At 37.0% G+C, this 12,601-nt stretch overlaps 1 protein-coding gene across 5 annotated transcripts in view; it reads left to right on the top strand.

The window, feature by feature from the left end:
• The first annotated feature begins 6,586 nt into the window (after positions 1 to 6,586).
• The window catches only part of SHC3 (SHC adaptor protein 3), a 66,167-nt gene continuing 60,152 nt past the window's right edge, over positions 6,587 to 12,601 (top strand). For 3 of the 5 annotated variants that reach the window (XM_071581174.1, XM_071581175.1, XM_071581176.1), the window contains exon 1: positions 8,033 to 8,884. In XM_071581174.1, coding sequence (XP_071437275.1) covers positions 8,345 to 8,884 — 540 coding nt within the window. In that variant the 5' untranslated portion in view covers positions 8,033 to 8,344. Of the gene's footprint in view, positions 6,792 to 7,262; positions 7,457 to 7,739; positions 7,823 to 8,032; positions 8,885 to 12,601 lie in introns of those variants that run through there. The other 2 variants (XM_071581177.1, XM_071581178.1) reach the window with 2 other exon arrangements.

Consider the following 12,601-nt stretch of genomic DNA (forward strand, 5'->3'; position numbering starts at 1 on the left):
CTGTGCTTGGCCAGTGGGCTTCAGTTTCTGATTGTGTGTTCAAGCTCTTGCCAAATTTTTGCTTCAGCCTCTCTGCTGCACATCCTTGCTTTGTTATTAGCTGAAATCTGTCCCTAGCTCATGTGCCCAAAGTCCTTTGGAGAACTGCTGACCCTCAGAATACCAGTAGTTTTCGTGTTTTCTCAGCCTTAATTGTACTGAAGCTTCTCAGAAGCTTGCCCTTCTTGAGCAACCAAACCACATTTTCTACGGGCACCTAAAGAACTACATACTATATACTTTCGCTGCAATAAAGAAATACACAAGTTGCCATGTATGGTGGGAGAGCAGTAAACACATCTTTGTCTCAATTTCTCTGCCACTCTAAATATTTTATAATCTTGGAGTCCCTTTTAGAGTTATGTGTGCTTGCCTCCTTTCTTTTCTGGTTCAGTCCATGGAGCTTAAAATATTTTCTCAGTCTTCTCATCTGCAGCTCTTCTTGCCCTTCCTCACATTGCTAGCATTGTACTTTGTAACCTCAATCCAGTTAAGTGAACATTTAAACAGCTGTTTAAATCCTGCCACCCACCCCTGCCTGATTATTGTGTCCTTCATAGATTTGCAATCCTGTTTCCCATACCTATTGTTGTATCTAAGGTAGGTGACTCAAATGCGAGGAAGACAAGCAACCTAGCTGAGAAATTAATCCATCCTTAATATGAATGCACATGTGTGTACCTGCACACATGCACGTACACACTTGTCTGCAGATGCCTCTTCCATTTGACTGTACCCAAAAAGAAGTGAACCGTCACTTCAGGTCAGATAACAAGCAGCGTTATCATAAACAGGTACAGTGACTCATATCAGCTATATATACGAATAATGCAGAAATAATCCTTGTTCTCAATTCACTGAAAATAAGTGCTGTGAGTGCTGCTGTGAATAACTCTCCACAGGTGCTGTTATCCACTACTGCAGATTTGTCAGAATTCTTTAAGTACTAAACCTAATTGACAATGGCTTTGCATGTAACTCCTTATTTGCCAAGAAAAATCTGTATGGTTTGGTGGCACAAGTGAATGGGTCTTGTTTCAGGGTGAAGTTGATTCAAGTGGGTATTAGGCACATTTCCTGCCCTATGCAATTCCTTTCCTCTCCCTCTTCATTGGAGTCTAGAACTGATCTGATTGAAAAAGAAAAAACAACACAACCCCCCCCCCCCCAACAACAACAACAACAATAAAAACCAAACAAAAACCACAACATTTTTTCCCTGGTATTCTTCATCCAGATGCCACAGCATGCATTTTATGGCAACATAACAAAGGTGATGCAGTCACTGGGTGAGAGCAGTTTGAACAGCTCTGCTACTGCCACCAAAGCTCTACACATACAGCCAGAATTTTGGGCTGATGTACAACATAAGATAAGGATAGTAATATATACTCTCTGTTCTTTTTTGGTTCTTAAAATTTGGAGGATGACCTATAATTAAGGGAGGGGGAACTAATGGATTTGGGATAGTGTGTTAGTTTTCAGTGGACTTTCATCTACTCAGACAAGGTACAGTTCACCCTGCCTGATGCCAAAAGGTACAACAAAATGCACTACACATTTTTTCACCTTATCCTTTTCTGCTGCTCTTCTTGCCAGTATTTATCTATCCTAATACAGGAGCATGTACTGGAGTATAAATGTTGTTATGGTAGTAAAGCACATATTTGTGTCCATACTGTATAAGTAATAAATATTTTTTCATTGATTTGAAAAGGAAAATATAATTAAAGGAATTTACATTTTCATAAAATTAAGCATACTTTTGGAATGTCAACCAACCTAAGAAACCTTGTACTAAAAGTCAGACACAATTAAGATTCCTAGACTTGCATTTGGACTCGGACACTGGCAATGAAATTCTACTCCTGTTGAAATCAGTAGGAAACTCATAAAGTCAGAACTCACACAGAGGGGTTTTTAAAAGCAACTTTGCAAAACATTCCTAGGAACATAAGATATGAACAGAATAAAAATAAAGTACTCAAATAACCCCTATCAAAAACACCAGAACAAAAATAGACACCTTATTGGAAAGTAGAAAAGAAAACTACTGAATTATTGAATGCATTTCATGAATGAAAACCAAAAAGATGCTGAGTTAACAAATAAGTAAGTGACTGGCTTCCAATCTAAGGAAGACAGTGAAAGAGTTCTTGCATAATTTGCCAGTGAAGTTGGTTGCTATTTACTTTCTCCTCCAAATCTCTAGTTTTTCTGTTTACTTAACATAGAAACACCTGGAGACACTTGGACATTAATGCAGACATGCCTAGAAGCAGCATCATTTCCATCAGTATGAATGCATCATAGGACCAGGGAGAATGTTATGGGCCTGTTATTATGGTATTCACAATGCAGTACAGTTTGATGACCGTGTCACAGTTTGTGGACACAGAAGAAAATATGACTGGGATGTATTCATTTGGGATGCAGATTTCCTTCCCTATAATGATGCTCCAGCAAGAGCATGGCTAGCTTGGGACAGGGAGAAAGAGGAAAAATGATGGAAACACGAAATCATTTGGGATGGAAAAGGCTTTTCAGATAAAAAGGAGGTCTGTAGCAGGTGTAGGCAGCCAAACAGTTGAGCTTTCGATTGTGCATTTAGATTGTGTATTTTTTAGAAAATACAGCCCTGTAACCCTGCTGCTTCTTTACTTTCTCACTTCAGGGACTGGCTTAGAGAAAGGAATAATTTGCTGTAAAATTTGGGAGTTTGTAAGAGTTGATTTAATATTGATTTGCAGATTTTAATGCACTTCCCTGCAGGAGACCGCCTTGCAAAACAGATATTTGGTTATTAGATCTATCTTTTCTCTGAACTTTTATGTGCTGACCTTTAGGAACCACTAATGGAGCAGAAGGAGTTGCAAGTTTCATTCCCTTCCAAATATTTCATGTCGTATTTCATAGGGTGAATGTGTCATGACAAAATTGTTTCAGTTTTTCCAGCTAGCAGAAAAAACAGCCTCTTTTTTTAGGATCAGCTTCTGGCTCAACATATAAGCATCTGCACAGAAATGTATTGATGTGTTTCAGATCTTAATTTTACATTCTGCTGATGTAATTTAAGTTGGAAGTTGACCATTAATGATTAAAGATCATTGATTTTGAACAGTAATACTTATAGCAATGTGGTTTTCCAGAGAAATAACTTGCAAAGCCTCAGATAATGCTCCCATTTCCTGGTGCAGCCCACTCTTAGCAATAATGTTGCCACGGAAACAGCAAAACTCTGAGCCGGTGAAGGAGAAGGGAGATGGAGGCAATTCATCTTTTTTTTTTTTTTTTTTTTTTTAGTTGAAGTAGGTTAACTAGAATTTGTTAAAATAGTTTTGTTTTCAGGTTGTTTGGGTTTTTTTCCCTTTTGTGTTTGGTTGTTTGTTTTCTGCTAGGGGAGGACTATAGCCTTTGCCTACAGTCTTTTGGGGTTTTTGTTGATGGTTGTTTGGGTTTTTTGCATAGGACAGTAACTGAAGTTTGCCTCACATCTAAGTGATGTGAGCCCAGTCTATGCTTTTATTCATGCAAAATATTTCTGTCAGCTACATGATGAACCTCCCTTGAAATCACAGTAGGATGTAACTCAGCTATGTGTGCAGGTAAATCAGAGAAACAGAGGAATACAGAATATTATATATTAAGTACCTACAAACTGAACAGATAAAATTGTTTAGAAATATTTTTTCTTAAGGTTAGATCATACATCTTTTTCGCTTATCTAGATGTTACCTTGCTTTTCTGTTAACTGCATCATCTGAGGTTATCTCTCATAAAGAAAGCTGGATTAGGCTGAGTAATAAGTATGTGGATAAGAGATTTCTGTTATATGTCTAGCTCGTGTTGTGCAAAGAAAGCTGGTATTTTTCTTTCTCAATTAACTAATCAAGAAAAGAAATGTCCCCATAGAATATTAGAAATCTTTGTACCATTGAAAAGCTATCTTTTTATTTGAGGAATAGACCATTTGTTAATATTAAAGATTATGCAAGAACATTTACTAAAGCAGAGCATTAACACTTGTGTTCATCATATTACAATGTGAGGAGTAGCATCCCTTTTGCTGATGGCTTAATGTTACATTATAGTAACACTAATTGTGTAGGGTTTGTTGTGAACAGAAATATGAACTATGATGGCCTTATGGCTACTTTTGTATAGTATTAAAACTCTTAGCAACATCTATGTTTATGTTTGTCTGACAGATACAGTTTCTTTTAACTTAGGTAACCAAAATTCACTTCGGATTTTTTTTTTCCCAAAGACACTGTCTTTCTTATTTTTCTTAAAGCTGGTTTACTCCACAAACAGCTTTACTGCCACTGGGCAGAAACTCTGGAAATGTGTAGTCTTTCATCAGAATTTCTACAGTTTCTTACTTGAATAGAGTACATATTTATCCACAGTGTGTTATTGGAACTAGGTATTTGTGTAGATTCTGATTATATGATTAATGTTTCTCCAACTATGGGTCACTGAGAGTCACCTTCTTTACATTCAGGAGAGTTCCTTACTACAGTTTGGGAACATAGTTGTATTTCCTGTGTTTCCTCTTCATGGTCATCACATCATCTTACCTGGTTTAGCTCATGTATTGACAATGTCTCCTGTGTCTGTATCTGCAGCAATTTAGAACCTTTTAAACTTCAACAAAATGTAGCTTCTTCCTGTAATTTTGCCCCTAGTAGCTGTTTTTTTTTCCCTATTCTTGGTTGTTAAAACAAATCACTTGCTTCTGAAATACAAGCTGCAGAGGCAGTGAAGATACAGAAGGAAAAAGGTGTCAGCTAAGGATAAGCCTGTGAGAGCTGCTTGAAGGAAGAAAAGGAGGAACAGTGGCATGAAACAAGAACTGCACCAGAATGAGAGGAGTGTCCATGAGAAAACAGAAATGAAAACCAACAGAAGTTGAAAAAGAAGTAATGCTCCAAGATGCCAAAATTACCACTAATTCATAAGACATGCTGTACTTTGTCTGAGGCAGTGTACACTCCCTCACTATGTATGTATTTCCAGGATTATATCTTACTTTACATTATTAACACTGAATTTCTACCTGCCATTCTATTACTAGTTCAACAATGAAGTCATTGTTCCATGGCCATTTATTAATCACGGTAGTAGTGTCTGACATATTTCTGGGGAAAAAAAAAAGGCTAATTTTCAACTTGAGTACACTTTTTGAGCTGACAGCATAGATTGCAAATAGAGATTAGAAGGAAATGGTAGTTTGAGTGTCTTTCTATGAATTCTACTGTGATATTAGCAGCAACAAGCTTGCTTAAGGCAGGCTTGGTATAGTCAGTGTGCAAGGTACAGGCATGGTTTTGAAAATGCCGAAGACATTATAAATGCTTTGGCAATAGCTAGAATGATCCAAATGCTAATTTTAATCACAGTTTATGCCCCTTACATGGTCTCATTATTTCATTTATTATTTCCTGGGCTTGAATTTGAGCCTGCTGCCTGTTGGCCAAAATTATGCAGTTTCTAATTCCAGGAACTTTAAAGGCAAGGTTTTAAAATGTTCAGTTCTCCTAGTTTAGGGATGGATTTATAGAGATGGTTTGCCAATCAGACACTGAAATAAGCACCGGATTTCAAGCACTGGGTGATTCAGTGGCTTCTACTTCTCTGTAGTGTCTAATGTCAGGTTTCCAGTAGAGCTCTGCATTCAGTGGGTGTCTTGGTAGCATTTCTGTGTGCAGTGAAATAGTTTCAGGAAGCAGACCTTTTGCTGGTGTTCTGGGGAAGCTTTTGTCTTCTAGCTTTCACTCTGTCCTCCCTTCTGTGGACTGATGATCATACTGCCTTTAAATATCTACTGTGCTAACAGGGTAAATAAGGGGTAAATCAGTACATGCAATTTTTTTTTTTCTAAAGAGGTTTTGGGTTTGTTTTGTGGTTATTTTTATGGTGGGTTTTTGTTTATTTGTTCGGACTTTTGTTGTTGTTGGTTTTGTTTGTTTATTTGGGATTTTCTTGCATCAGAGGTCTCTGAAGGCAAACCTGTAAAATCAGTGAATCTGCGTGTGCATACAGAGAGCAATCAAACATCAAATGAAATGTGCACATTCATGTTCCTGTCCTGGATGTAAATGAATTGGCTGAATGAAAGCAGTCGGGGAGAAGCACATATCTGACTCCACGGTTTTCCTCACCTGCTACCCCTGTGGACACCCCAGGCATTTCTCTGGCGACATCCTGTCTTCCGTGGGGGGCTTTGTGACCCTCTCCCCTCTGCTCAGGCGCCGGCTTCGTTTTCTGGTGTTGCTGCAAAAAAGGTGTCACCTATGCTTGAAATGGGATCTTCCACTATTTAGCAAGGCTTTGCTGAATGAGTCATCAAGGCTGGCTGGTATTGGCTGGGCTGGTGAGCACCCAAGGGATTGCCTGGCAGAGCCTGCGAGGCCTCGCTTCATTCACAGAAATGTGGGGATGCTAGCCAGCCCTTTCATTCACACGCACTTCAGCATCTCATTCACATTTTGCAGTCTTGCTAGCCGCTTCTAATGAAGACAGTCGTTCGGGAGCAGTAGGGTTTTCTGGGCAATAGAGACACGTAAAAATAGGCTGTGGTGTGTATATTTGCTGTTGCTATGCTAGGAGGATGAAGAGAGAAATGAATGCTGTAAGGATGCTGTAGCAGATCTGCAGTGTGGTGATGAAAGGCTGTTCTGCAGATCACTAGAAACCTGCTTTTACATTGACTAAGACATTGCAATTATTCATCACTGCTGGGATAAGAGGTGCTAACTTAATTCAATATGTCATGAATATACTAATTAAATACCTGTATTTGAGCTGGCTGTTTCACTGTATTTGCACTTTGTATACTGCAGCCTTTAGTAACGGGAGAAGGAATTCCATACGCTTTTTTTCCTTTAAGTTCTGCTGCAGTTAGTCATGTATTTTAAAGAATAGCTAAGCACTATGCAGCTTCTCTGGTCTGAATTTGTTTATAGTGCAGTGTGTTGCCCTACATACAAAAGATGTTTTGCAAAACAGATTGATTTATAGGAAAAAGCCAAATGGCTTGTGATGGGCATTGTGTATCACAATGCTGTACATATTTTGGTTTTGTTTGTTTGGTTCATTTGGTTTTTTTAAGTAGTAGAAATGAAGTATCTGTTTTCTGCATGTTTTAGTACTTCTCAGATAAAGTGTTTGTGACTGACATGCTAAATAAGAACCATTTTTTTTTTCATTTTTCACTGCAGGATGTCAGTTTACTGCTACCTGGACTTTTTCATACTATTTCAGGTTTTTTAGGTTTTTCAGAATTAAACCAAATATTCAAGTGAATTGAAGATCATCTTTATGTTTTTCTTCGGAGTGAATATCAGTGGTGAAAGAAAAATCATCTCTTAAGCCTCTTGTCGGACATCAGAAAAATACTTTTCTTCACACATAGGTACTTATGTAATTCCTGTATTAAAATAGAATGTTCTTGTGAATTAATGAGGAGAAGGATTTCTTTATCTATCCGAATTTGGATATAACAGTTTCTGTCAGGACAGCATTGACAAAAAGGCTCTGCTAGGCTGTTTTTGTGAAAGAAAATGTTCTGTCATCTGTTTTGGAAACCTTTAAGGTGCCTGTGTTAGGCTGCATGCAGGGAAAGGAGAGAGGGGAGAGAGTGATATGTATGTAAATATTATTCAGATATTTGCTATCTAATTGTGATTTCTTTATAGATTCACAAATATGTAAGATGGAAGAATTTCAACAGAAGAATAAAGTGTGGTGTTTCATAAAGGCTATTAATTGAATTTTGAAGGTAATTGCCTCTGGTACTAAAAGGGTGGTGGGAGGGAATAGGAATTAAAGGTTGACAGGAAATATCTGTTTGAGAAGATAGGAAAAGGAAATTTGAGAATTGATTGGTGCTAGTGTGCTGTAAGTGGGTGGATGTGGGGTTTTTTTTCCTTCTCTCTCTTTTTTTTGGTTTTTTTTTTTTTTTGGCTACAGGAAGTGATTTGCAGTGTTCACAGCCTTTTGTTGAAAAGGGTCCTTCTCATTTGTGTGAGTCATGCTTTTGCTGTGAGCGAGTTGGCATCTCTAAGCACGACTGGGATCTCAGTCACAGAAAACTGTTACTTCACGAACCTTAACAAGGAACCAAAAGAAATTTCTTAAAAATATACAATTTTTTAATTTCACCTTATACTCTTTGATTTTTTTTCCCTCCAATCCTGTTATCCATCAGTGTTGTTATGAATCGCCTGCTATGTTAGTACAGGCATCTCCTGCACTGGCATCAGATTTGCCACAACATATGCAGGAAAGCAGATAGAAGGGCATGCTTCAACGTACCAAGTATAGCCGCTTCAGGAATGATTCTGTGACCTCAGTTGATGATCTTTTTCACAATTTGTCCATGAACAGCAAGGTCTCAGCAGTTGCTACGACTTCAACTTCACCTTCGTACCTGGTCTCAGCAGAGGTTCTCCACAAGGACCAAGAGGATGGACCCACCACCCTGTGTACCCTCATCCACAAAGTGTCCCACTTGAAACTCTCTAACACGGGCAGCCTTTTGGGTATCAAAAACCTCTCCTCTGCAGTAAAGGAGCTTGCTGTCTCCAAGTTGCAGGGAAGCTCAAGTGCTTCTAGTTCAGCAGCAGGGGCTTCAGACAACACATGTAATCTTGTCTCTGCCACTTCGTGTTCTCAGCAGGACGTGAGCAAGATGAGTATGGGGAAAAAAGCACGGTCAGAGGAGATACACCTGGGAGGTGAAGATTGGAATCAAAGTAGCAGCTTTGTCAATAAACCCTCTCGAGGATGGCTGCACTCGAGTGAGAAGATCCTGGGACCTGGTGTGACGTACATTGTGAAGGTTGGTCTGCTTTCTTCCATTCTCTGTTTTTATCAATGAAAAATTCTCTGCTGGTTTTGCTGACAGGCTAGTTAGGCTGAAAGGATCTCTTATTTGTATATTGCTCTTTTGGTGCATAATACATGAAATGTAAATGCAGAAAGGCAGGGGTGGGAAGCTGTGTTAATTTTTTTCATTAGAGCAAACCTGCAAATAATGCTCCACAGCTGTGTGAAAATACTGTTTGTAAGCTGAAAGCTGATTTTTTTACTTTTTGATTTGTGTTTTTTATTTTTTTCTTCTGAATTTAGGTTTTCAGTGTTATCTAGCATACTGTATATATCCTGGATACGTAGACTTTCAATATGTCTGGTGCAATATACAGAAGGAAAGCAGGAGCCCTGGATGTGAGAAAAATTGTTAATCATGCATGATTTTTCAGTTCGAAAATACCTTTAGGGCAAGTGTGTTTCTAATCTGAAATGATATTTGAAATCTTAGAGCAGTAAGGCAGAGAGCACAATTCTTATTGTGTTCCACAAATAGAAATACTGTAGGGAGTAGAGTAGAAAAATGCAGCATGTTTTACATAATGAGGATTCAGCCACCTTAAATGTTATTGCTATTTTCAGTTCATTGATACAGCACATCAAGAGCAAAGGTTCTTAGGTTTACAGAGTAATATTTCTTTGAAAGTATTTTGAAACCACCTGTTAAATTAGAACCTTCAAGAGAAGGGTATGTGCAATGTTTTTGTAGTTAGGTAAGATTCTGGTTACACCTTTCAGCATAAAGTTTTAGTGCAGAAAGTATAAAAATAACATTATTGCCAGAATTAATTCTTCAGTTTCCATGTTTATTTGTCAAGTGGCTTTTGTACCTTAGATGTTAAACTGTTTTGTAGCAGACTATTAATATTACAGGTCTATTTTTAACCTCATCTTATTTTTGGTATAGGAGTCACAGTGTGACTTTATTTCAGGATGCTTTAAAACTGAGTGACACCCTTGTTATTTAACTCTCACTGCTTTTTCTCTAGTCTCATTATCAAAAGCAGAGTGCATATTTAACTGTTGGAGGACTAGGAGGCAATTTTCATTTCTTTCTATTAGTGGTGATAATAGATTTTGCAAGTGGTTGTAGGTTGAGTAAGTTGGCCAATTCAGAGCACTATTGAACTTGTACTGTCTTTTTTACTTCTCTGAAATTTACTGGAACTAAAAGGAGTCAGTGCTGCCTTTCAAACCACAAGCTGCTGCTCTGTTACTCTTCAGGTGTCTTGATAAAAATAACCCACTGATGCTGGATATAGTGATGTTGAGACGCTGATGTTCTTTTGCACAGAAATACTCTGGTTATCAGAAAGTCATTTACCATTTTCACCTTAGCTCAGGAGACTCAACCATTTTACTTTTCATTTCACTTAGGACATTTTAAGTAGTCAGATAATGATTGTGAGAACTCACTGCTGCTGTTTGTTATTCCTGAAGAGATCATTATGAATCAGAACAAACACAGTGTTCAATGTTTTAATTTTTTTCAGTGGTTGACCTACTATATGCTAGAGGAGGCTGATATCCTGAAATGAAAAGACAATTAAAGTTGTATAGAAGTGTACTCACATTTAAAGTTAGTATTTAAAACATAGCTAACACAGATAGCAAATCAAATATTTTTATTAGTGCAGCTGGTGTCACATACCTGGAACTGTGTTGATACACATTGTGTATATCAGAATTTTCAAAATAAATCATTAGCACCATGCAACTTTCTTTTAGGTTTTTGTTAATCTCATTAAAATTTATGGAACCTAGATTATTGTTTCTAATAAAAAAATTGGGCACTAACTTTGACTTCATGTTCTCCAGCATAAAAGTCACAGAACAGTCGTTTAAATGTAAAAACAAAGGTTGAAAATAAACACCAAAATAAATGGTTAATGAGTAAAAGAAAATAAACCGCTCCTGATTAGTTCCTAATTTGCTTGTTTATTAGGTGTCTCAAAATCTTCCTCAGCAATTACAGATAAGAATAGAAGTGCAGTTCCGAAATCCTTAAATATTGTTTGTTACCAAGGCTTTTATCCATTCAGATCTTCAAATCAATACACATATAATGTACACTGAAGGGAAACATTTCTTGGATACCTCGTGCTATATTGATTGTCTGGTGGCCCATGTTTAATTAGTATCATATGCCTTGCAGAAAATTCCATATTGCATTTTTTTAATAGGACAAAACTGAGGGTTTTTATTAACCAGCAAAACTTTAGTAATTTTTTGTGTAATTGTCTACCAGGTAACTATTTTCTCATTAATCCACATTCAAAGCATAAGCTTGGCCACAGCACAGGGTTAACTGTAACTGCTTGGAAGTTTGATAACTCACATTAGAATCTTCTGAAGAGACACAAAATTCCTATATGCAATGTATGAAAATTCTGAAAATTCACAGCTGTCTCCACCTTTTCACATATTACTCATTTTTAAAATGGGCAGTGTAACTGTAATGCTTAAAAATGGGTGTAGACCTATGGTAGGCAATAGCTGTATTCTGATTTTCATGTCTGTTGTGATGGAATTATTTTCAGCCATAAAAATGTTGGCACTTTCTGTTTGTTTTTTTTTTCTCCCAGTATTATTTTAGTATAAAAATTTTCACAAAACCAAAAAAATACTACTAACAAATTAGACAATGTCCATAACCATATGAGTGGACATAAAGTGGTGAGCTACTGTTTTACTTAATGAACAAATTTTAAAAATTATGAATTAATGAAAAAACCTGCAACAAACAAATAGTTTGCTGTGATGGAAGTCACTGAAGAGCTCAGTGTTTTCTCCATAGTGGGACTGATCACTATCAGGAGAGATTATAAATGTTCATGTTGTCAGAAAAATAAATACATAGAGTAAAAGAAAATTGTACAACTGAGTAATGTAATCTTTCAATGTAATCTGCTGTTTCCAGTGATAAATAATCTACTGATAAGTTTAATTGAATAATGGTATAGACATTTTGAGTTTTGTTACTTTTAATTAAGAGCACAATCAACAGTCAAGAGGCAAATGTATGTCTATCTTTAGGTAACTTGTGGTTGGACTTTGTAACAAGTGCCAATGAGTTTAAAATGCTGTTTCTCAGCAGCTCAAAACTAAATAAGCAAAAAATACTGTAGTATAATTTTATATACCTATATGAAGTGTATTTGGAAAAGCTAACAAGCCGTAATACCAGGACCATGGTATAGAGTGGAGGTGGGAAAATCTAGTGTTAAAAACCAGATAGAAATATAGAATCTGGAAGAGAGGAAGGAATAACTACTTCATCCAAAGGAATCATCACAAGCCAGACAAATATTTCAGTGACAAGCACATTAAATTATTACTAATATTGCAAAATATTTAAAGAGTGTGATCCTAACTGCAATTATTTCTTTAGCATTTTAACAATTTCATTCCTTGGGAGGAAATAACAGTGATTTATATCTGATCTGATGTGGAAAATAGACACCATTGTGAAGCTGTTTAAACACATCACCAAGCTGAGGCTTCAGTTCTGCAAACATTCCTGCATGACACTGTTTATGTGAAGCATTCTCTTTGAAATGAGGCTATGTCTTACCCTGAAAGTTAAGTATGTGCTTAAGGATTAACTGAATTGTTGTGTCTCATTGGTAGCTACCCCAGAGTTTGAAGCACAAGCTTAAATGGAGCTGATGCACTGAAAACTACAACA

The sequence above is a fragment of the Pithys albifrons genome, chromosome Z, assembly GCF_047495875.1.
Source record: "Pithys albifrons albifrons isolate INPA30051 chromosome Z, PitAlb_v1, whole genome shotgun sequence".
NCBI classification, from domain to species: Eukaryota; Metazoa; Chordata; class Aves; order Passeriformes; family Thamnophilidae; genus Pithys; species Pithys albifrons.